Here is a 24977-nt window from a genome sequence, read left to right on the forward strand (position 1 = left end):
TATTGTTAACCAAAACGGTTGAGAAATAAAATAGAATTATTCAATGAAAAACACAAACTAGTTTTCGTGTATAGTTTTCATTCTAGCTTAACAAACTGAAATTAAAGATATAAAATTAGGGTTAAATATATATATATATATTTTTAAAAATGATAGAAGCACATAAAATTAATAAAACCTAAACTAATATTACAAAAAAACATAACATCATATAATCATTATTATAATAATATCATATACATAATACTAAAATAAAACTGATAAGTAGCATTTATTAGGACTAAACTGGCAAAACACCCACCAGTTCCCAAGCGCTCTATGGGACTTTGTCTCAGCAGTTTTGTGATGAGGTCTTGAGACTCAAGAGGTAATGCATCATCACCCTCTGGCCACTCAATTTCATCTATGGAGGGAGAGGGATGACACATGCACACAACATTAGTAGTATAAAGTAGAATTTTACATTGTTGGTAAGCACTAAAAGCAAGTCAAAATATGGACCCACTTCCAAGTCTATGATATTCTGATGCTTAAGGCCAGGACACACCAAGCGGACTTCAAAGAATGCGCAAACGAAAGCCGGCGGTGTTGTCACCTCGATCAAAAAGGATCAAAAAGCTGCACTTGAACACACCACACTGCAAACTAACACGTGCGTTCTGCACCTGCGTGAGAGGAATAAGCTGTCTATATCAGCAGCTATCAATAGTATATATTCGTCATTTAAAAGGAGAAATCATGCTGTCAATCAAATGCTGTCTATGAAGGTCCAGATAGCGCTCCGATTTCATCAAAAATATCTTAATTTGTGTTCTGAAGATGAACGAAGGTCTTACGGGTTTGGAACGACATGAGAGTGAGTAATTAATGACAATTTTAATTTTGGAGTGAACTAACCCTTTAAGATACAGCTCATGCTCCTTCGCCAATGTAGGGTAATAGGAATCTTCTCTACTCATTTATAATCCACCAGGTAGAAATCATTTCAATCATGATTGAATTCTCAGGGTTAGGGGTTAAAATCCCTTTATTCTTACCACTGACCACCTGGCCAAAGAGCTCTTCTGGTGTGTCTCCAAAGAAAGGCACACAGCCCACCAGGAACTCATACAGGATAATGCCCATGGCCCACCAATCCACAGGTTTCCCATAACCTTGCCTCAGGATCACCTCTGGTGCGATGTACTCTGGAGTGCCACAGACCTAGAAAACAACAGAGGAAAGGTTCACCCAAAATGTCGACATGATTTACTAACCCTCATGTTCTTCCACCCCTGTATTTTCTTCCTTTAGTAAAACACAAAAGCAACTATATAAAGTTCAAGTTCAAGTTCAAGTTGTACTTTATTGTCATAAACATAAACATAACAAACATACAAGTTTGAACTTTTCTGAAGCCCTAGGATAGCCAGTGTGAAAAACATAACTAATTTAATTAATTATTTGTTCAATGTTACAATATTATATTGTTATAATATTAGTGAATAATCACAGTTATTAAATGAAATTGTATTCAAGCCCATTTCCCATACAAAGCTATCATATGGTCTCTAAAAAATGATGTTTTGTTCTTTCTGAAACTTTGCAATAATAAAATTAAAAATATACCTAATTTTAATTATTTGCTCAAAATCTTCCATAATACATAAATAATTGCCTTATCTAAGTCATTATTTATAAAATAAAATGCTGCTTGGACATGTTGCCTAACATTGCCTTTTTTGCTTAATGGAAAAAGGGAAAAAATGTGTGGTAGAAATGATATGAATAAATTAAGACAAAACTAGTGCTTTAATGTGAACACTTAAAACTAGTACAGTATTTGTGCTGAATGTACTGGTAGACTGACCTGTTTATCAATGAACTCTCTTGTGTCTTTCTCCATGTGTTCTTCATACAGGTTTGTGGTCATGTTCATTAAACCGATTTTAGACAGACCGAAGTCAGTCAGTTTAATGTGCCCCATTGATGTAATGAGCAAGCTGAAGACAGGAAACAAACATATTTGCAGGATGTGGAGTCATGCAAAACTGCAGGATTACATCATTGAGCAGCTCTTACTTGTCAGGTTTGAGATCCCTGTGCACGATACCATAATTATGCAGATACTCTAGTGCCAGAACAGTCTCTGCAAAGTACATTCTGGCCATGTCCACCGGTAAGGGACCCATATTCTTCAGCAAATTTGCACAGTCTCCACCTGCAAAGACAATTTAATATTACAACCCGAATTCCAGAAATGTTGGGACGTTTTATTAATTTTAATAAAATGAAAAAAAGATTAAAAAGATAAAAGATTTTCAAATCACATGAGCCAATATTTTATTCGCAATAGAACACCGAGAACATAACAAATGTTTAAACTGAGAAATCTTTACACTTTTCTTTACACCTGCTACAGGTCTCCAAAAAGTTGGCACGGGGGCAATAAAGGGCTGAAAAAGCAAGAAATTTTGAAAATATTCAGCTGGGAGAACATCTAGCAACTAATTAAGTTAATTGACATCAGGTCTGTAACATGATTAGCTATAAAAGGGATGTCTTAGAGAGGCAGAGTCTCTCAGAAGTAAAGATGGGCAGAGGCTCTCCAATCTGTGAAAGAGTGCGTAAACAGATTGTGAAAAACTTTAAAAACAACATTCCTCAAAGTCAAATTGCAAAGGCTTTGCAAATCTCATCCTCTACAGTGCATAACATCATGAAAAGATTCAGAGAAAGGGACAAGGCCGAAGACCTTTGTTGGATGCCTGTGGTCTTCTGGCCATCAGACGACACTGCATCACACATCGGCATGATTCTGTAATTGACATTAGTAAATGGGTCCAGGAATACTTCCAGAAACCACTGTCGGTAAACACAAACCGCCTTGCCATCTCCAGATGCCAATTAAAGCTCTATCATGCAAAAAGGAAGTCATATGTGAACACGGTCCAGAAGCGCAGTTGTGTCCTGTGGGCCAAGGCTCATTTAAAATGGACCGTTTCAAAGTGGAAAAGTGTTCTATGGTCAGAAGAGTCCAAATTTGACATTCTTGTTATAAATCACAGACGCCGTGTCCTCCGGGCTAAAGAGGAGGGAGACCTTCCAGCGTTATCAGCGTTCAGTTCAAAAGCCAGCATCTCTCATGGTATGGGGGTGCATAAGTGCATACGGTATGGGTAGCTTGCATATTTTGGAAGGCACTATGAATGCTGAAAGGTATATAAAAGGTTTTAGAGTAACATATGCTCCCCTCCAGATGACGTCTATTTCAGGGAAGGCCTAACAATGCAAAACTACATACTGCAGCTATTACAACAGCATGGCTTCCTAGTAGAAGAGTCCGGGTGCTGAATTGGCCTGCCTGCAGTCCAGATCTTTCACCTATAGAGAACATTTGGCACATCATTAAAACGAAAAATACGTCAAAGACGACCACGAACTCCTCAGCAGCTGGAAACCTATATCAGGCAAGAATGGGACCAAATTCCAACACCAAAACTCCAGAAACTCATAACCTTGATGCCCAGAGTTCTTCAAACTGTTTTGAAAAGAAGAGCTCATTTTTGTGCAAAAAATTGTAAATTTCTCAGTTTAAACATTTGTTATCTATGTTCTATTGTGAATAAAATATTGGCTCATGTGATTTGAAATTCTTTTAGTTTTCATTTTATTCAATTTTAAAAAACATTTCCGGAATTCGGGTTGTAAAACATTACAGCTGCAGACTCACGACAGTATACAAGAGGAATGACGCATGTGTGTGTCATAAGATTAGATCAAGAAACATATTTGCAACAACACATCACTGTTGTGACTCACCCTCCACATACTCCATGACCATGCAGAGGTGCCGTCGTGTTTCAAAGGAGCAGAACATGCTGACCACAAAAGGGTTCTCTGCAAACGTCAGGATGTCTCGCTCCACAAACACCTGCTGAATCTGGTTCCTCAGGATCAAGTTCTGCCGGTTGATCTTCTTCATGGCAAACCGCTGCCGTGTCCCACGATGCCTTACCAGGTACACAGCCCTGCAAGTCAACACTCAAATCAGGATCAAAGCTGATTGATATTCTTAAGGCTGCAATACACTGCAAAACTTTTCAAATCTCAACAGTTTTAAAATCAGACACTTGTTGACTTTGTAAATGGTTAGAGAAAGAATCTGGACATCATAACCTAAATGACTGAGGATCACACACACAATAAAACTCATTAAAAACACAACAAACTAACACAGAAACATGTGCCTTGTTACGAGGAGACAAGACAAATTAAAACAGTATGTGTTCTAAAATCGGCTGAAAATATTAACCATGTTTAGCATCTTCTGACGGGATGGGATCCTAGTCTAAAGTTAAAAACTGAGTGTCTTTGCCCATCATAACCTACGTAATTTTCTGTGAAATCTGTCATATCTGACTTTCCACAATTAGAGTCGACCTCTCCAGAATGCAAACTGAGGGAAAACTCTAGACAAAAGTTATATAGTGTATTCCAGTCTTTCGTCAACTGGTGACCTAAATTCATGTGATTCTAAAACAGTCTATTCCTTCTTTAAAGAAAAAAACAATAAATGTAAGCTCACCCATAAGCCCCATTGCTGATGAGCTTTATAGTCTCAAAGTCTCTTTCCAGAGGTTTTCTTCGAGGTGTTGTGGTTCCATGATGATTCTAGGACACAAAATATGACATCGAAAACTCTCAAGAACAGAACAATATAACATCTATTTGACAGAAATTCAGAAGTCACAAGCTAAAAAGACCATAAACTGGTCTAGATCATTAACGGTGTTTTTTTTTCTCCACAAATAACAGTTAAGTCAACTTAACATATATATGCATGTACATACTACCATTCAAATGTTTATGGTCAGTAAGATTTTTTTTCCCAATTTAATACAACCTTGCTAAATAAAGGAAAAGACATGTTACAAATTGATTTCTGTTGAATACTGTTCTTTTGAACTGTCTATTCAAAGAATCCTGAAAAAATGCATCACAATTTCCACCAAAATGGTTTTCAATATAAGAAATGTTTCTTAAGCAACAAATCAGCATATTAGAATGATTTATAAAGCACCATGGTGACACTGAAGACTTTAGTAATGATGATGAAAATTCAGCTTTGCATCACAGGAATAAATTACATTTTAAAGGGATGCAAAATTCACTTTTCAAGTTGTTTGAACATAAATGTGTTGGAAGTGTGTGTACACATCCATCCAGTAATGCTAAAAATCCACCCAGTGTTTTTTTTTTTTTAAATCCCCATTTTAAAATCAGGTTGTTCTGAGAGCCCTGTCAGAATGACGTAGTTCTGTACAGGCCCTGCCCACGATAGTTTATTGACATTAGCGTCTTACCTTAGACCTGCCCTGAGTGAGCTGTCATTCGTCCATCATTGTATCGACTCGGGTGCAGGGGAAGACAAGATGTCTCAGATTAAGCGATTGAAGTGTTTAGTTGTTCGATGTAATAATGAATATAGCAGTCGTCATTTACTCCCGACATCTGAGCCGATGAAGACGCAGAAGATTAACGTTACTTTCATTTTGAAGGGAATCCGCCGATCCTGATCTGGCTAAATGCGTCTGTTCGCGCGAATCATTCGTGATCCAGCTTTATCTACAGAAGAAGTGAGTATCATGGTTTTTATGAATCTTTGGAAATCACCTTTCCTAATAATGTGCTAGTTAGCCAGTTTTGCGGCTGAAGTTTAGTATGCGCCATAGATATACATATACCCAGACGCCTCATTATCGACTGTTTCTATGGTGCAGAAGATGTTTCTATGGTACTGTTTCCGCGATACGCAAGTCATCCGCCATTTCTGGAACGGTCTGCGAATCTTTGAGCGCATTGACTGTGCGCATCTACGACAGCAAGTTATACGCTTGCATATCCTTGAATATTCATTGATTATATGGTGAATGGGAGATGGCTGATGCGTTAACGTATCTGGAGTGGTTGAATAGGGAATCTACACATCTATGGTCTGCTTGTCACTCCATGGAAGATAGGGGAGGGGTCAGCAGAGCTCACTAGGATTTAAAGCAACATGAACTACATCAGCGTGCTGAAGACAGAGCTGATTTTGACAGGTTTAAAAAGGTGTTTTTTACACTACCAATGAGAATTTTTAATCAAAGCATGTTATAGACTTCTCATTAAGACCATAAAGAATCATATCAACTTATCATATGAGGGGGCATCCGATGACCCCTTTGAAATACAGTAAAATAGAAAACAGTTATATTTAATTGTAAAAAATATTTTAAAATATTGCTTTTTTACTGCATTTTTAATCAAATAGATGCAGCCTTGATGAGCATCTTTCAAAAACATCTCATGACCCAATGGTAGCACATTCAGATTTTACAACTGCTTTTAATGTGACCCATCCAATCTCAATTATAATGTACTACAATTCTGAGTCAGTGTGAGAATCTGAAGTTGTTTCGATGGCAGACTTGAGCAAAGTAAGCAAAATGAGAGAAAAAAGTTAATTTTAAATTAAAAAATTAAATCTTTACTACACACGTATGGGTTGAATTTGCACCAATATTACTGCAATGCACATTTGCCATTTCATTTTACAGCTATGCTAAATTATTCTTTTGAAACGGAGACTTCTGAAATAGCTTGCATCTTGGCTGGGAAAGTAATTCTAAGCTTGAACCTCTTGGAAAGAAAAGTATGAGACCTCCAGCAGTGTAGAGAAACAGTGAGCAATTTTCAAGCCTTGATTTATTTTCTTACCTCTACAGTGTCATCCAGTTCTCTGTTTGGACTGCCTGAGTTGTTGTGCTCAAGCTGCACCATGTCTGAACCCAAAGACAAGAGAAAACTCAATCACTTGTTTGCCTAAGGCTAACATTTAATTACCCTTTACAACATCAACAAAAACGTATAATTTAAGGGTGAGGTGCTAGATAAATCATAATTATACCCTCCAGGGGGTCTCGGGTGAGACCCAGTTGGCTGATGATGTATCGGGGGATATCAGTCTTGATGCCCTGGCCAATTTTTGCATGGTCTTCTGCAACTTCAAGACGCTGATAAAACTCCTCAGGGTCAAACTCCTGATGGTTAACAGAAACATGGTATGTCAGCATTCTACAAATGGCATTAGATTGAGTTCCAGTCTTCACACTGTAGTTAATTAAAAAAGGTAGATTAATAGGCCACAGGTGGTTTTCAAAATGCTATGGAACCCTCAACATTCTTTTATGTGGGGGATTTATTTACATACAGTTGTGGTCAATTATTGGCACCCTTGGCAAATATGATTAAAGGAGGCTGTGAAAATTAATCTTCATTGTTAATCCTTTTGATCTTTTATTTTAAAAAAATTCACAAAAATCTAACCTTTCATTGTATAATAAGAATTTAAAATGGGGGAAATATCATTATGAAATAAATGTTTTTCTCTAATACACATTGGCCACAATTAACGGCACCCTTTTATTCAATACTTTTTGAAACCTCCATTTGCCAGTTTAACAGCTCTAAATTTTCTCCTATAATGCCTGATGAGGTTAGAGAACACCTGACAAGAGATCAGAGACCATTCCTTCATCCAGAATCTCTCCAGATCCTTCAGATTCCCAGCTCCATGACGGTGCTTCTTCTCTTCAGTTCACCCCACTCATTTTCTACAGGGTTCAGGTCAAAGGACAGGAATGGCCATAGCAGAAGCTTGGTTTTGTGCCCAGTGATCCATTTTTGTGTTGTTTTTGAAGCTTGTGTTTGGATTATTGTCCGGTTGGAAGATGCAAACAGGCCCATTATAAGACATCTAACGGAGTCAGTCACTTGTTGATTTTTTATCTGTTGGTATTTCATAGAATCCATGATGCCATGTGTCTGAACAAGATGTCCAGGACCTCCAGCAGAAATATAGGCCCACAGCATCAAAAATACAGCAGTATATTTCATTGTACACATGAGGTACTTTTTATCCCCGTGTTCACCTAACCCATCTTGAGTGTTTGCTGCTAAAAAGCTATTTTTTGTTTCATCTGACCATAGAAGCCAGTCCCATTTGAAGTTCCAGTCATGTCTGATAACTGAATATGCTGTAGTTTGTTTTTGGATGAGCTAGGAGAATTTTTCTTGAAACCCTCCCAAACACCATGTTTGACTATTTTTTTGGTTTTCTGACCCTGAGACTCAACTATTTTCCGCAATTCTCCAGCTGTGGTCCTTGGAGAGTCTTTAGATACAGACACACGTCCTCTTCCAAGCAGTTTCGTAACATTTTCTGTTGATTGAAAATTCTTAATTATTGCCCTGATGGTGGAAATGGAAATTTTCCCTGCTCTAGCTCTTTTCTTAAAGCCACTTCACTAATTTGTGAAGCTCAATTATCTTTTGCTGCACATCAGAAATATATTCTTTGGTTTTTCTCATTGTGATGGATGATTAAGGGAATTTGGGCTTTGTTTTCCCTCCTATTTATATTTCTGTGAAACAGGAAGCCATGGCTGGATAATTTCATATTCATAATCACCCTGGAGTTCTCAAAATTGTGAATATGAATGGGAATATACTTTTATTTTACTCATAAGAATTTCTAGGGGTACCAATAATTGTGTCCAACGTGTATTTGAGAAAAACTTTTATTTCATAATGAGATTTCCCCCCATTTTAAATTCTTATTATCCAATGAAAGCTTTGATTTTTTTAGTTTTTTTTAAATAAAAGATCAAAATGATTAATAATGCAGGTTTATTTTCAATAATAATAATAATAATAATAATAAGTTACATTTTATATAGCGTTTTTCTAGGCACTCAAAGCGCTTTACATACAAGGGGGGAATCTCCTCAACCACCACCAATGTGCAGCATCCACCTGGATGATGCGACGGCAGCCATAGTGCGCCAGAACGCCCACCACACACCAGGTTACTGGTGGAGAGGAGACAGAGTGATGAAGCCAATCAGTGTATGGGGATGATTAGAAGGCCATGATGGTCAGAGGCCAATGGGCAAATTTGGCCAGGATGCCGGGGTAATACCCCTACTCTTTTTCGAAGGACATCCTGGGATTTTTAATGACCACAGACAGACAGGACCTCGGTTTAACGTCTCATCCGAAGGACGGTGCTTTTTACAGTATAGTGTCCCCGTCACTGTACTGGGGCGTTAGGACCCACCCAGACCGCAAGGTGAGCACCCCCTGCTGGCCTCACTAACACCTCTTCCAGCAGCAACCTAGTTTTTCCCAGGAGGTCTCCCATCCAGGTACTGACCAGGCTCAACCCTGCTTAGCTTCAGTGGGCAACCGGTCTTGGGCTACAGGGTGATATGGCTGCTGAAGAGCCTTCTTTGATCATATTTACCAAAGGTGCCAATAATTCTGACCACGACTGTGTACATATATATATATATATATATATATATATATATATATATACAGTGGGTACGGAAAGTATTCAGACCCCCTTAAAATTCACTCTTTGTTATATTGCAGCCATTTGCTAAAATCATTTAAATCACACAGCACCCCATCTTGACAGAAAAACAAGATGGGGGTCTGAATACTTAGGACCATGTGATATTTCAGTTTTTCACCTCAAAAGGGTCTGAATACTTAGGACCATGTGATATTTCAGTTTTTCTTTTTTAATAAATCTGCAAAAATGTCAACAATTCTGTGTTTTTCTGTCGATATGGGGTGCTGTGTGTACATTAATGAGGAAAAAAATGAACTTAAATGATTTTAGCAAATGGCTGCAATATAACAAAGAGTGAAAATTTTAAGGGGTCTGAATACTTTCCGTACCCACAGTATATACACAAACATATACATATATATATTGTGACGAGCGTCCCGAGTCCACATCAACGTTGCCCTGGAAATTCACGAGGAGCACCTGCTCACAGCTTATCATGGGCTGATCGGCCACACCTGCCTGGCTGCACTTAAGCAGCGTGCTCACAGAGTAAGCTTGAGAAGCCTCTCCATGAGACAGCAAACTAACCCTCTTTCTCTATCCTGTTCCAGACAGCAGTGTGTGACCGATCAGCACCGCACGGATTCACCTGGACACGATCGAAAGCACCGCCTCAAGCAAGAATGCCACCACCGCCCATGTATTCACCTATTTGTTAATAAAATCCACCCACCCGGGGCCTTAACCTGAGCTCTGCCTGCCACACTGGTGGAGAATGCGGGCATATTAGTGGAGGGAACACCGACCAGCGACCTCCTGGCAGCTCACCATTTTTTCCTTTTTTTCTCTCCTGTTTCCCCTCTGCTCCTCCCCCTGACATGGACGAAATCCTCTAGCGGCTAGCGGATGTCAGCGTCCGCCAGCAACAGATCACGGAACATCTTGCTGCCCGACAGGGGCAGACGGAGCAGGGGCTCGACGCGTTCCACTACCCGATCCTCGGACAAAAGTAACGCAATTGTTGCCTAAGATGACGGTTGATGATGATGATGTTGAGGCTTTTCTCCAGATGTCTGAGAACACAGCGACCCAGGACGGCTGGGAGAGTGACGACTGGGCGCGATTAGTGGCGCGCATCCTCACCGGCGAGGCTCAGCGAGCCTACTTCGCCCTGCTGTCCAAAGTCTCAAGCAAATACGGCGAGCTGAAAAAGGAAATCCTGGCCCAGCTGGGGCTTTCTTCAGTCTGCGCAGCCCAGTACTTCCACGACTGGGAGTATAAACCCCGCCTCCCAGCCCAAGCTCAAGCCACCGAATTATCCCGCCTCGCTCAGCATTGGCTGCTGGATAGGGAACCCACAGCTGTCTAGGTAGCGGAGCGCATCATCGACCGGTTCCTCCGTGCCCTCCCGAGGTCTCACCGCCAAGCAGTTGGGATGCGGAACCCCACCACCGTGGCCGAGCTCGTCGAGGCGGTAGAGCTGGCGGATGCTGCCCAATACCGGGATCCTGGGGAGCGAGTGTTGTCATTTCCCCGGAGGGTAGTCCAGGAGCGACGCGTGCCGGAGAGCACCTTGCAACCAGTAGTCAGGCCGGTGGATCCCACTCAAAAGAACGAACCCATGCCCCACATCTCCCGCACGGACGTGGCTGGCAGGCTGCATTGTGCATCGGGACCTACCCACGGGGGTTCCGGAAGCGGAGGTAAAAATCAATGGCCGCACATTCCCAGCTCTTCTGGTTTCTGGCAGTGCGGTCAGCCTAGTACAGTCTCGCATCCTCATGCCCTGCAGAGAAACTAAGGCTACCCTTCCGATCACTTGCGTGCACGGAGACACACAACACATCCCAGCCCAGAGAGTGACCGTCTCCGCTCCCTCTGGTGCGTGGCCGGTGGAAGTGGGCGTAGTGAATGATCTACCGGTCTCCGTCCTTATTGGGAGAGACTGGCCAGGGTTTGACCGCCTGCTTGCTGCCGCCGTACAGCCTGTCAGCACATTTCATCAACAAGCGCAGCAACGGCATTACAACCGAGCCGCCCAGCCGCGAGAGTTCCAGCCTGGAGACCGGGTAATGGTCCTTGTCCCCAACTCCGCCTGCAAGTTCCTGGCCAACTGGCAGGGCCCGTATACAGTAAACGAGAAGGTTGGGCCCGTTACTTACCGTGTCCGCCAGACGGGGCGGCGGAAAGCAGACCAACTCTATCACGTCAACCTACTGAAGAAATGGGTGGGGACAAGGGACCAGCTCAATTTTAATAGATTCTCATTTTTATGAACCAATATCGATTATTAAATCCCAATCGATGCTGTTTTCAGTTAATGAATGAACAGTACAGAGAGTGAAATTTTATTAGGAAATTCAAGCAATAAATACCGTTTTGGCGCTCTTTATGTGGTCCGATAGATCGCTGTAGCTGGGTACTTGCTTAATACGCATGGCAAAAGACTCGTAACACTTATTCTTGTACTGAAGCTGATGATCCCTCGCTCGCCACCAACTGGACAGCCGTGGTAATTACAGTTGTAAATTACAATAGATAACTCTCAGTGTAATGTAATCCGTCAAAATGACAGACGGCCATTAAATTTTTCCGTCACTGCTAAAAAAAAATTCCGTCAATGACAGAATTTTCGGTTAATGCGAGCTCATATATATATATATATATATATATATATATATATATGCGCGCACACACACACATCTGTATGTTCTTTCCAGAACCATCAATTAAAATTGTTATTATGGTCTCTTTGACCCAAAACAGAAAATAAGGTTTCAATGTGATAAATATAAATTCTTCTTAGTACAGAATCACAGTGTTAATCATCTTTTTACCAGACACTCCAGTAGTCTTGCTGGTCTGGAAATTATGATGAGAATCTTCTTCACGAGTTTGGCAATTACAGTCACTTCCTCACTCTCAGAGCGCTCATATGCCTTTGGGTAAAAAAAAAAAAAACACACACTCAGGGACAATGCAAATAAACTTTATGAGCACAAAACAAAACAACCTACATTTTTGCATACAGTTTGGTAGACATTACCATGAGTCAGATCTCAAATGGTAAAAGTTACAGAAATAAGTGACCCAATTTACTGTGAAAGGACAGAGAGAAGTAATCGTGGCTCAAGACCATAAACCCCCCTCAAGCTCCCAATGACATTTAAGACCAACAAGTTATTTAAAGGAATAGTTCACCCAAAAATTACATATGTCATTTTCAATTCACCCTCATGTCACTTCAAACTTGTATGACACCATTTTTTGTGTGGAACAAAATAAAACTATGAAGAATTTTGCAGCTCTTTTCCATTGAACAGTTTATCCTGACAACGTCGTTCATTTAAAATGCCATAAGCAAGCAACTTGGAAAGGTAAAAGGAATTTGTTGCACCACGACCTGTTTTCTCTTGCTTAATTTGATCAGCCTCTTCCCTTCATTTGCTATTCATGACTTCAGAAGAATGAAGCAAAAGCTCCTCAGGGAGACAAAACAGTCTCTCACTTGCCCTAATTAAACATCCTTCCCTCCAGTGTCGACTTGACTGCCTGGGCACACAAACACTGCAGATGACTAGTGTGCAATACTGCTGCTCTCTCCTCAGCCTCTTTCCAGAAAAACTTCACATGACAACAGCAGCTTGGTATGCGGAATGAAAGCTGCCAGTTTATTTTAAAACAAACACGTGATAAACATGTGCCTGTATAGATACAACACATTTCTGTCAAACGAAGATACCGCAGTGATTCAGTGCAGCAGTTTGCTGAATGTCACTTTCAGATGGAATATGACAGGAAAAGTGCTTATTAAAAGAATCACTCAGGACTTCAGGGGTCTTATGTCTGGAGCCAAAAGGCTCTCAGTCAGTAATCATTCAGTAAAAATGCTTTTATAAAGAAGACGGGCTGTGGCAGTATTAGTGGATTCAGCTGAGAGTTGGAAAGAGAGCATTAAACCACCCAGTATGAACTACAGCACGGTCAACTACAGCAAACTAGGGATATCAAATGTACCATGTTGAAACTAGCACTGAAAGGAAGCTGCTTTTGAACACACACATGATTTAAGCACACGCTCCATGAAGAGAGCGCTCCTAAAGTGGTCAAATGCACTTCCTGGTCAAAAGGCAAGTCTTGGCAAGATATTCATGTAAGTGCAGTCAGTATGGCCTAAGTGTAATGTAAACAGGCAGGGCAACAAAAAAAAAAGCCTGGATATTTTGTGTTAAAATCAAAGATTTGTGCCTTGAGGTTTAAATGCAGTCTAACACAGATGCCATGGTGTATTATGTATCTAATATTACTCAAACAACACTGATCAAACAAAAGAAGATAAAACCTTTCATTGCTTTGGCCTGGATAACTTTAGTAGCTCTAGTAAACGGTAAACTCTATAAAAATCAAATATTGACACAATTAACACAAGTCAAACTCCGACGGCATCGAGTTAGTATGATTAAAACATCTCATGATTTTAAAGACTATGTCAATATTAATTTAGGTAGTTTATTACACAATTGATACTGTCATTAGATATTATAAAAACCTTTGGCATGGTTTACTTAATCTGGATATTTTTCTTTATTTTAGAGATATTTGTTCTGATGATTGTAACTAGTGGCAGGATGTGGGTTTTTTAACAGCCGATACCGATATCTTGGAAAGCAGGATGGCCAATGGCCAATATAAAGCCGATATAATTTTATATTTTTTAATTAAAATTAAAGAAATTTGAAATAATTTGAAAATGGATTAAAAAAATAAATGTGTAAAATAAACATACTTTAAATGACAAAGTATTTTTCACAAATAAATAAACATTTAATAGAAATATAATTAAAAAGGAAGTAAACACTGTAACCAACAGGGCACCCAGTATTCTGGGAATTTTGTGTGCATTGGGAATCATATTTTTTAAAATAAAGCCAAGGTAACACTCATTTTACATGCAGCACAGAATGAAAATGACATGAATATAACAGTGGGCAAATGAATAAAGCACAGCATAATTTGAATTCACGAGTTTAAAGTTTGTCGATCTTGCACCGATTCTCTTGCAGTGAAGCTGAACTCTATTCAATTCACACGGATTGACTGTCACACAGAGCACACGCGATCATGCAGGATACAAATGCACACTTCAAAAAATCTCACAGCTGGATTCGACCAAGTTTGCAAGGTTTGTGAAATTAAAATGATCATTAATTCCTTTGTTTAACAGTTCTGATTATTAGACAGACTTCTATCCATATTAGACAGAACTGTTAACGACGACAGCAAACAAGAGACAATGCTGCCATTCTCAGCACCGTCAAAATAAACGTCCCACCTCGATCGCATCAGCCAAACAGGAAAAAATTATCGACTAATGCCGATATTTGAAAAATGCCAAATATCTGAAAAATGCCAAATATCGGCCGGGCAATATATCGGTCGACCACTAATTGTAACTGTTTTTTGTTGACACGTTCTTGAATAATTTCTTGTTTAGCCAACTTTATTTACTTGACACATGCACTACTGTTCAAAAGTCTGGAGTCAGTATGATTGTATTTGGTGCTGAAGAAACATTTATTATTATTTGCAAATGTTGACAATAGTTGTGCAGCTTTATCATTTTTGTAAAAACTTTGATAAATAGAAAGTTAAAAAAAGGCATTTATTTTAAATAGATTTTTGTTGTAACATTATAAATGTCTTTAATGTAATGTGTCCTTGCTGCATAAAATACGAATTTCTTTAAATAAATAAATAATAAATATAACCATCAGCAAAGATTTGAACGTTGGTGTACAGTATTGTTTTAATATAAACTATTTTCATTAGTACTTAGCCTAAATTATTCAAGAACTGTGAATTTCTTTCAATGAAATACTAGTATTGAGTAATAAAATTCTGGTCTTTTGTAGCATTGTGAACTAGATCTATGCAAACCAACCTTTTTTAACAGATGCAAATGTCAACAAAACAATACATCTATATTTATCACTTCATTACAGGTATGGTATATGTTTCTACCTCATGTAGGAAATTTTCTAATTTTTCCTGAAGTTCCACAAAGTAGCAGGATGTGATGAGCCCCTTTCTGGACTTCTCCAGACAGTCTCGGACGAGCTCGACCAGCTGGTGTTGAATGAAGCCCAGCACTCCATCAGCAAGAGGAGGAGCGTTGTCTGGGGAGTAGTCTGCAATCACTGCCAGCAAACGCCCCTCCATCTGAGCCGTAGCCTGCAAGAGTGATAAAACGCTGTGAGACTGCGTAGGTGACAATTGACGTTTGTTTTGTTTGGACCAACCAGGCCATCAATTTTCCCACAGCCACAATTTAAACAAAGTAAACAACATGTGATGACATGACGTGGCATCAACGTCCATGATGAAAAACAAAATTTAAATGTCAGAGCTCAATTACCTTTGGAAACCGTTCTTTGTAGACGTGATTCATCATCACAATCTCATTATCAAAAGAGCCACATGTACGCCCAGGGCTACAAAACAAAACAATACTTCAGTTACATTAAACTGATCAAAACTACTTTTATAATTTTACACAAACAAATAACATTAAAGGAATAGTCACAATAAAATTCTGTCATCATTTACTCACCCTCATTTCATTACATACCCTGTCCGTGACTGACTGACTTCTTTGAAACATAAAAGGTTGCTTTTTCAGTGCTATTACACTGAATGGGGACTGAAGACACCATAAAACAATTAGAAAGGTTCTCAGTATGACTTGTACACCAGTGTTGTTATATTTTTTAATATATACTTTTTTTTTTTTTTAAACAAAAAAAAAAAAAAAAATTGGTTTCAGTGACTGAAACAATTCTGAAATAAAATATAAATATTGTATATAAACAAACAAACCTAAAATTATAAATGCTGTCTTTATATTTAAATATATTTAAAAGCACTAATACATTTTTTTAATGAAAAATAAACAAAAAAAATTATTAAATTATTCTAAATATTAATACAATAATAGTATAGAAAAATATACTAAAATAACACTCTTGTGCAGTATTTTTGAAATCTCCAGAGATCTTATGATAAGTTTGTGTGAGAAAAATGAGCAAAATTGCTAATACTTTTGCCTCCTTTTTGAAGCTTTAATCCCCATTCTTTGTAATTACATGAAAAAATCTTCCAAAGTCTTCCAAAATTTCCCCTATAAATTTAGAAATAAAGTGATACAGATTTTGAAAGGCATAAAGGTGAGTAAAAGAAAGATAAATATCTACTAAAGTAAACTTACTAAAGTAGTATCATTTTATTGGGTCATATTTTTGAATTTCTTTCCAGTTTGCCAAAGAAATTAATCACTGTTTGTAACATTAAATCTGTATAGATTAGCCATGCCAAATGTGTCAAGCAGAGCGATTATTGAGCATTAGCCAATTAAAATACAGCATTAGCAAACTTTTTCCCCTGACTGTATAAGAGCAAGTAAGTGAGTAATACCCTGGCACGTACAAGCCAAACTAATCTTTCATCCTTATTCACCTGGTATCGTGAAACTCAAAAGTTAGAAATAAGATTTCACAGTTCTACACCAGTTTATTTCTTCACCAGCTAACTGAATTGCAATATCTCTATGAAAATGCAGCATTTCACATATTAGCTTTTTCTACAACAAATAGAGACCTAAGGCTCCTTGAGCGAGGACGGAAAGGCAAGGGCTGTCCATCCTCATCTGCCACACTCTCTGAGCTCCTAAAATGCTTGAAGAGGCGATGGAGGTCATCTGGAGTGGGCTGGGAGGGCAGCTGGTGCAGGAGCTCCTGTGAGGAGGAGGAAGACTAATGCAGAAGAAAGAGCGAGAGAGACAGAAACAGACAGATTTAGACAACAAATCACATTTATGTGTGCCTGTTGTGTCACCCTAATATTATAGATGTGTAAAAATGCAACAGTTGTTTAGCAATGGATATACAAAAATCTGCATAGCAAGGCAGGGCGCGTATGCTCATATTGCATGAAACACAAGTAGTGAGCATCTGACAGTCTAAAGCTGCTTATTAGTGTGTGCAATTATGCAAGACAACTACAGGACGGGACACTTTCCATTCCAGTTGGCAGTTGCCTGTGGTATAGATGGTAATTTAAGACTGAAAATCTCGGGAAAAGAGAATGAGCAGAAGAGCACATGACAGGTCCAGTGCTGGAAGGAGGAAACCAGAGAAGCTTACCAGCTTCCCTCTGAATAAAGTCTTCACTGACACTAGCTCAATAGGACATTGTTAAACAAGGCTGACCTCATCGCATGAGCCATGAATGGTGACATATCATTTCAAAACAGAGAAAGGGGCTATTTTTTGTATGCTTTCCTTGAAAATAAATCAACGAAATTAATCAATTTCCACCACCGAGAATTACCCACAATGGTCAACCCTGTAGTTAAATAACAAATGAAACTGACCAAAGGAATTCTATGAATTCCAAGGCTATTTTCATGGCAAGGACATGGTATAATCTGTTCAAATTACATAAATAAAATTACTAAACATATTTAAAAGAGTATAAAGGTTACCGATTACTATTATGATTTTATCATAATTTTACAGAAAGCAATATCTAGCCAATTATATTTTAGAACACAACCTAGAATGAAAAAAGGTATATTAATGATCAAAATTCCCCATAATTTTCCACAATTTGTTTATATTTTTTTTTATTTCCATGACACTTTTTCAGTAATGGAAATCACCATTTTTCCACAATTCATATTTCAATGTTACGGTAGACTCTGACTACATACAATATTAATAAAGAAATCTAGCATGCTGTGTACTTGTTACTCTCTTTTTCTACTAGTAGTTAAAGTGCACTCCAAAAGCAAAATCAAACAATCTACAGATAACACATTTAATATACAATGGTTTAAACATATCTGCTCTGTGCATTGTTTGATTACATAAAGAAAAACACTGCAGATGAACTGGACTGATGGAAAGAAAGAAAAGGAAAACAAAGAGGGTCTTTTCAGAAGAGATGAGAGGGGCCCACTCACTGAAACAGCAGAACTGGGTGGATTGGTTCCATATCCAGAGGAGACAGATGCCACAGACCACCTTCGTGTGTCTGGTCTAAAATAGGACAGAGATGCAACAAAACATGATGGTAAGGAATCTCCATTCAGATAGTTATACAAACTATTAAAGTGCTGGTTGTTTTAATAACTGAACAAAAAAAACTTAAATCAGCCACATTAAATTCATATACACTACCATATACACAAAAATTCTTCATATACATAAAGAGTTAGGGGGTCACAATATTTATATATATATTTTTTTTAAAGAAGTCTCTTATGCTCACCAAGATTGCATTCATTTGATTTAAAAAAAAAAAATAGTGAAATATTACTACAATTTAAAATATTTGCTCACTATTCTAATATATTTAAAAAAAAAAATAAAAATCCTATGATGGCAAAGCTGAAATTTTCAGCAGCCATTAATCCAGTTTTCAGTGTCACATGATCCTTCAGAAATCAAGTCTAATATGATTTGCTGCTCAAGAAACATTTCTTGTCTCATCATCAATGTTATCTATTGTGCTGCTTAATATTTTTGTGGAAACTGTGATACAAACAGTGATAAAAACAGCAATTGTTTAAAATTAAAATCATTTATTTATTTTATTACATTATAAGTGTCTTTACTGTCATCAAATTAATACATTCTTGCTAAATAAAAACATTAATTTCTTTCAACAACAAAGAAAATCTTACTGACCCCCAAATTTTTCACAATTGTCTATATACCAGACAGATTTACAAGTTTGTCAGCAACATTGAAAATGCTATTTTAAATACACTAGTAGCTAGCTAGACTAACAGAAAAATTCAATAAAATATAAAAACTTGAACACATTTCACTTCTTTCAAGAACTTATATGACCTCTACCCAGTCATATTATAACAAATAGATGCATGCTTTTAGGGCACATTAAAGACACAACCAAAAACAACTCATTCAATCTTCATTGAGCTGTACAATGACGCTGGTAGGGTCCCATCATTTCAAGCAAGCATTAATAAAAGTGGATGGAGCCTCAGTACATAATCATGGCAGCGTGAAGTAATGAGGCTACATGCTGACTTCACTATAATTGCTGTGACAAATGCCGAGCTTCCCATCCACGGTATAGCCTTGAGGGCAGCTGCAGCGAATGCAGAATCTTATTGGCCAGCTAGAAAACTTTCCACTCATTCCTTGCTTTCATACTGCCATTAAAGAGCAGATATAAGATATAACACAAATGACTAATGTGAATACATTTGGACATGTTTGTAGTACGCAGTCTCGTCAGCTCTTACCTACGTATGAATGGAAAATTGGCAGAAGGGCTGCTAGAGACATTTCTGGGACTGTCCAGCAGACTGCAGCCTGTAGGAAACACACCTTCTATGATCAACATGCACATTATGGTTGTTTTACAGAGTTAATGGATGCCAAAGTGGTTCTGTATTGCCTGGCACTCATTTGCCAAGCTTTGTTGACAGAGTGTTACTGGCATTGGCATATTCAAACAGTGGGCTGGATGTGGAAGCATGTTATGCTACCCTGTATTTATCATCAAGCACAGTGTAAATCAAACATCATTATCATAATTGAGAGAGAAGCAAAAAGAAGTAATTATAGCTACCAGTTGGCAAAGGAAGGGGTGACAACGGTCTTGATAGAGTAGGTGAGGGAGCCAAACTCTTCCTCTTGTTCCGGTTACTGTGGAAAGAAAACGCTTGTTCTTGTTAATGGCAAAAATACTTGCCTTTTCACAACCGTCTTTGTTATGAAAGCCATCTATAAGGATGGTCTGTTAGGCCCCGTTTACACTAATGCGTTTTCGTTTTAAAACGGCGTTCTAGTATTAAAACGATCAACGTTTACACTGGCGTTTCCGTTGCGTTTCAGAAACGATCTCCGCTTACACTACACAACCGAAAACGCATGTCACATGACCACGCAGGTACAATCATAGATATGTATAGGCAAATTCCCTATTATTTAGATGGCGGACACGTCTGCCCGCTTGGAGCGGTCCAATGGGGAATCTACCCATACATATCTATGGGTACAATAACGAGCATAATGTTATTGTTTACACGGTCGTCAAGGATACTCAGAGAGAATCTGGGCAGCCACGCCATCTTTTTCAAAAGTCTATGTTTTGGTTCGTTTACACTGAAACGCAACCCCGGAGTTTTCAAACTAAAGCGGGGTCTGCAGCGTTTTCAAAAGTCTCCGTTTTCGACCTCGAAAACGCCAGAGAAGTGTAAACGATAGGCGTAACCATAGCAAAAGTTATGCGTTTTAAAACGAAAACACTAGTAGAAACGGGGCCTTAATGTCTCTAGTACTGGAACATAATCTAACAATGTGTTAGATTATGTTACAATCCCTTCAAGGTTTTGTTTCATTCTATTTCTTCTATGGTTTTCAATGGCAGTTTGTTGAATGGAGGCAGTTTGGCCGCGCACTCACAATGTTTATTCTGTGTCAGCGTATGGGAGCTGCAAGTTGTCATTGATGGGTTTAGGTAGTAAACATGCTATTAGTATAACTAGTTACCCACTCAAACAAGTCTGGCCATGTGACATCAAGCAGCACCCATGAAGGGGCGACCCTCTCTATGCAAAATAATACAGCTTTTTCTCACATGAGCATTCGTCAATTTAATTAGATGCATACACATACTAAAGCACTGTTTATTTCTTAATATGTAATTTTTAAAATTTACATATTAATATTTTTTTTTTTAAATTAGCAGATATTTGCACCGTTCGACATTTACATGCTTTTTTACACTTTTTCTTTTAGTGAATTTAGCTCTGCTTATATTAAATGTAAGTATTAAAAATAAATAAAAAAACTAATATGACTTCAACGCCCTTATAACTTTTGACTACAAATTAGCTTACTATTGAGTACACTAACTTTGTTGACAAAGCCTTCAAAACGAAAGATAACAATGACTCAGTCATCACAGGCCCTGCATATAGACGGCTATGTACATAAACATTATGTAAAGACTAGACGAATATGATCATCCACCGCCAACAGGACAATGAGCAGCAGACGCTCAGTCCTACATGGGCCACGTTTTCTATCGGAAACAAAAACGGGCAGGGTGGAAAAACAGTGTATTCTGTCCACAACGAGATCGAGAACGTTAAAGCAGATATTATCAACCATTATAGCAGTTATGTGGGATTTTGAAACACCGATCTAGTTTATCAAGCACATTTCTCGCGGTTGCGCCTGTGGGATTTTTCCAAGTTAGAGCAAGTTTGGCGGACCAACCTTGATGATTCATAATAAATCACAACGAAAACATAAAGTAACATGCTTAAACTCGTCGTTACCTCTTGGGTCGTTTGACTAAACCTCCAGAAACGAACTGACTTTTATAACTCGGACACACCGTCCAGTAATTCCGATCAGACATGATGTCGGTGTGCTCGTCTTCGTCCCCGCGGTTAACAAATCCTCATCGATGATGCACCGCAGCATTGCGACATGCAAAAGCACTGAAGTCTAATGTAATTCCCAGGCGAACTCCATGTCGACACAGACTCCATTGCATGCAGTAACGTTACGGGGGAGTAGACCGAAAGCGCCTTAAGTACAGCAGCGGGATGCCATCATCGCGTTATTTTCTCACAAGTGACACATTGCCACATTGGCTTGGAAAATGCCATCTTCTGGTTATACTCAAGCCCTGTCACCGCTAAACGGATGCTGCTCCCGGGTTTAAACACTATATCAACACTATAACTGTAACGATTACAAGTTTAGGGCAACAATAAAAGAAAAGCGGGTGCGCGGAGTAGAGGAAGTTGTCATAGAGTCTGACTGAAAGAAGGGGTCATGGTGGGGTTTGAACGTCACCGTGCCGGGCAACTAAACCCGCCTCCTTTATTTAGCATGCAAAGAGTGTCCCACACTCGTAAACGCGTGTAATAGATTAGTGTTGAGGATAATGTCAAAACTTAAAAACAAACTTTCAGAAACCCTCCTCTGACGTGGCTCTAAGACTAATTTTCATATGTCACTGTGACATAATAAATTAATTAATTCCCCAATGCCAATGAATACTGCATGCATGCGAATATTAATATTAAACATATTATAAATACATTCTTAAATAATCGAATAAATACCGATACATTTCCATTACCAAAAAACTGAAAATATAAAAATGAACATATTGCAGACAGATAACTCATGTCCTGTTGTTTTTTTCTAGCAAATTATTTCTTATAATGCTTAAAACTTAAAAATGCTTACTTTATGTATTCTGAAGTATAGTAATAGAATAGTCATTTAAATATAAATACTAAAAATGTCAAGTGTTTTTGATATAACCTGTTTTTATAGATATTATGATATCTATATTGTTATGCAAACGTAAATTTAATTAGCTTTGCATGCATACTTTTTAAATGAATTTTAATTTTTTAATGCACTTTTTTTATATATTAATACAACATAAATACTAGAATTGTCTAAATTGAAAGAAATTAATGCATGAAAGTATAATGGAAAGTAAATGGAAGCTAAAAATAACACTGGACAAAATATTATATTAGATTAAGAAGCCTACTCACATTATTCCTCTGCGTGGAAGGCTCAGTTCCTTCTGGAAAGTAATAAAGACTGAGTTAATTTAAATAACTGAAGTCATGCGAATCAAAGTGTGTTTTAATGGAACCACAAATTGTGCATTTAATATTGCATGAAAATAAAAAGAACGAGTAAGAGGGGTTTTGGATTTCAAGAGAATCAAATAAGCTGGGGAAATTAGGCCATGATCATACTCACACAACAATAGTCAAATACTGAATTTTAAAGACTACACTACTTATCTTTGTGACATTGCTTTCAATTCTTTAAAAGTTCTGAACCAGAAAAAAATCTTCCAGTCCACTTAGCGCTCAATACTGAGGAAGATGCAAGGTTTGTCTTATACAAGACAAATAATGTATATAATGTATAATGTATATATAGTGTATATAATGTTACACAGCTCATGAAAGTAGAGCAAGTTTGGTTTTGTATTTCTGGATCCAGTTTTATCATTGACTTGATTTAATGCTTATAAAGCTTTAAGGTCCTAATTCATAATTAACATAATCAAATTATGCTATAACCTCACAAAAATCCTGTGTAGTGGCCAAGTTCCTGGCCAGTCCTGAAAACTGAAGCTTTTCAATGTCTCATTGTCCCTTTTTGGCTGGAGAATCCCTGTCAGTGGGCTCAGGCCACTGAATTTTTGGATGGACATCAGAAAAATCCATCAGGAAATATGAGGCCAAATGAATACTTCATTAGTTGCAGGGTTGGAGTGCATAATCTTAAAACTCCTAAAAAGAATCCTTAGTACAAATGCTTAAGTGCGTATGTGGAGACACACGTCATCCCCTTGCTATCTCCTTTAGCTCCATTACAAATAATCCTCAAGCCAAAAGCAAAACCGTTTCCATAAAACCATTTGTGATGGATGAATGACTATCACATTAATCAGTACATGACTAAGAGCCGAAGCTCAGCCTTATGGACACTGCTAATACCCTTCGACATTTAGACATATTTGCCAGCCCTCAGAAGTTGGAGATGTTTGTGCCAGCTAATTTTATTTTAACAGGGCCAGCTTTGGCTTTTACTAGGCTGTTGTGTTCCTAAGGCACTGTCAATGTAGTGTACTTTGTCGCTTTGAATGAATGTCTTGTAGATGACCAATTACAAAGGTTGTCTTGTTTAGTCTCCACTGCGCCTAACTTTTCCTCAAGGATGCTCTTTATAAGGAAATAAACTACTCTTTCTGAAAACTGTGTTTCTTTATATATTTCACAGTACTTGATTTTTGCCAAAATGAAGCCCAGAAGTGCACTGAACTTAAGTTGGGCTTCATTAAAAAATAAAATCATCAAGTTTCATAGTAAACAAATAAGATATATACTGGTATTGCACAATGGTGATAGGTGTGAAACTCTAGTAAAACTCTAAAACATAAGTGCTGTGCCATCTGCCATAGGTCAAAACCCATAGACTTTGTGTCACTATGATCTGTTTTGCACAATCACACACTTAGGTTCATGCCGTTGTGGATGATGAATCAGAAATTCAGGTTTACCTCTGTGTAACAGGTTAGACCTGACATGTGGACAGAACATCAGACAGCCCATTCACTCATAACTTACTGCAGGGGGTGTTGTAAATAGGGTGAGCTGAAACATCGTCACTTTACGAAATGAACTACAATCATACATTACCAACATCCTCCTGCAGTGAGAGTAGATGTTGTAATTCTGTGTAAAAATGTAAAGGATTTATATACGACGAAAGAATATATACATGTCTGGCTTCTCATATTATTTTCATTCATTAATGATAAAGAATAAAAAGTACAAAGCTGACAGGGAAGGTTGCAACTGCACCCATAAAAACAAAAAATTAGACCCAGATTTGCAAGACACACACGTTTACTTAGCTAATGGGGACATTGCAGAGACTTTGTGTTTTTATATTGAGCTAGTTCTAAATACTTTAACCTAACATAATCTTAAAACCCAGGAATCTTT

The 24977-nt window shown here is 38.1% G+C and overlaps 1 protein-coding gene across 1 annotated transcript in view; it reads right to left on the reverse strand.

Moving 5' to 3' along the window:
• Positions 1-22256, reverse strand: part of LOC306881531 (microtubule-associated serine/threonine-protein kinase 3-like) — a 32182-nt gene extending 9926 nt beyond the window's left edge. Inside the window, exons 1-16 of the mRNA XM_079435686.1 lie at positions 21759-22256; positions 20042-20118; positions 19713-19782; positions 18402-18477; positions 17036-17190; positions 15798-15873; positions 15404-15613; positions 12220-12321; positions 6932-7064; positions 6742-6806; positions 4568-4653; positions 3802-4010; positions 2062-2200; positions 1850-1982; positions 1038-1203; positions 302-403 (exon numbers count right to left, since the gene is read on the reverse strand). Of these exons, the coding sequence (XP_079291812.1) occupies positions 302-403; positions 1038-1203; positions 1850-1982; positions 2062-2200; positions 3802-4010; positions 4568-4653; positions 6742-6806; positions 6932-7064; positions 12220-12321; positions 15404-15613; positions 15798-15873; positions 17036-17190; positions 18402-18477; positions 19713-19782; positions 20042-20118; positions 21759-21841 (1882 nt within the window). The 5' untranslated portion in view covers positions 21842-22256. The remainder of the gene's footprint in view (positions 1-301; positions 404-1037; positions 1204-1849; positions 1983-2061; positions 2201-3801; positions 4011-4567; positions 4654-6741; positions 6807-6931; positions 7065-12219; positions 12322-15403; positions 15614-15797; positions 15874-17035; positions 17191-18401; positions 18478-19712; positions 19783-20041; positions 20119-21758) is intronic.
• Between the last annotated feature and the right edge of the window lie 2721 nt (positions 22257-24977).

The sequence above is a fragment of the Barbus barbus genome, assembly GCF_936440315.1.
Source record: "Barbus barbus genome assembly, chromosome: 15".
NCBI lineage: Eukaryota > Metazoa > Chordata > Actinopteri > Cypriniformes > Cyprinidae > Barbus > Barbus barbus.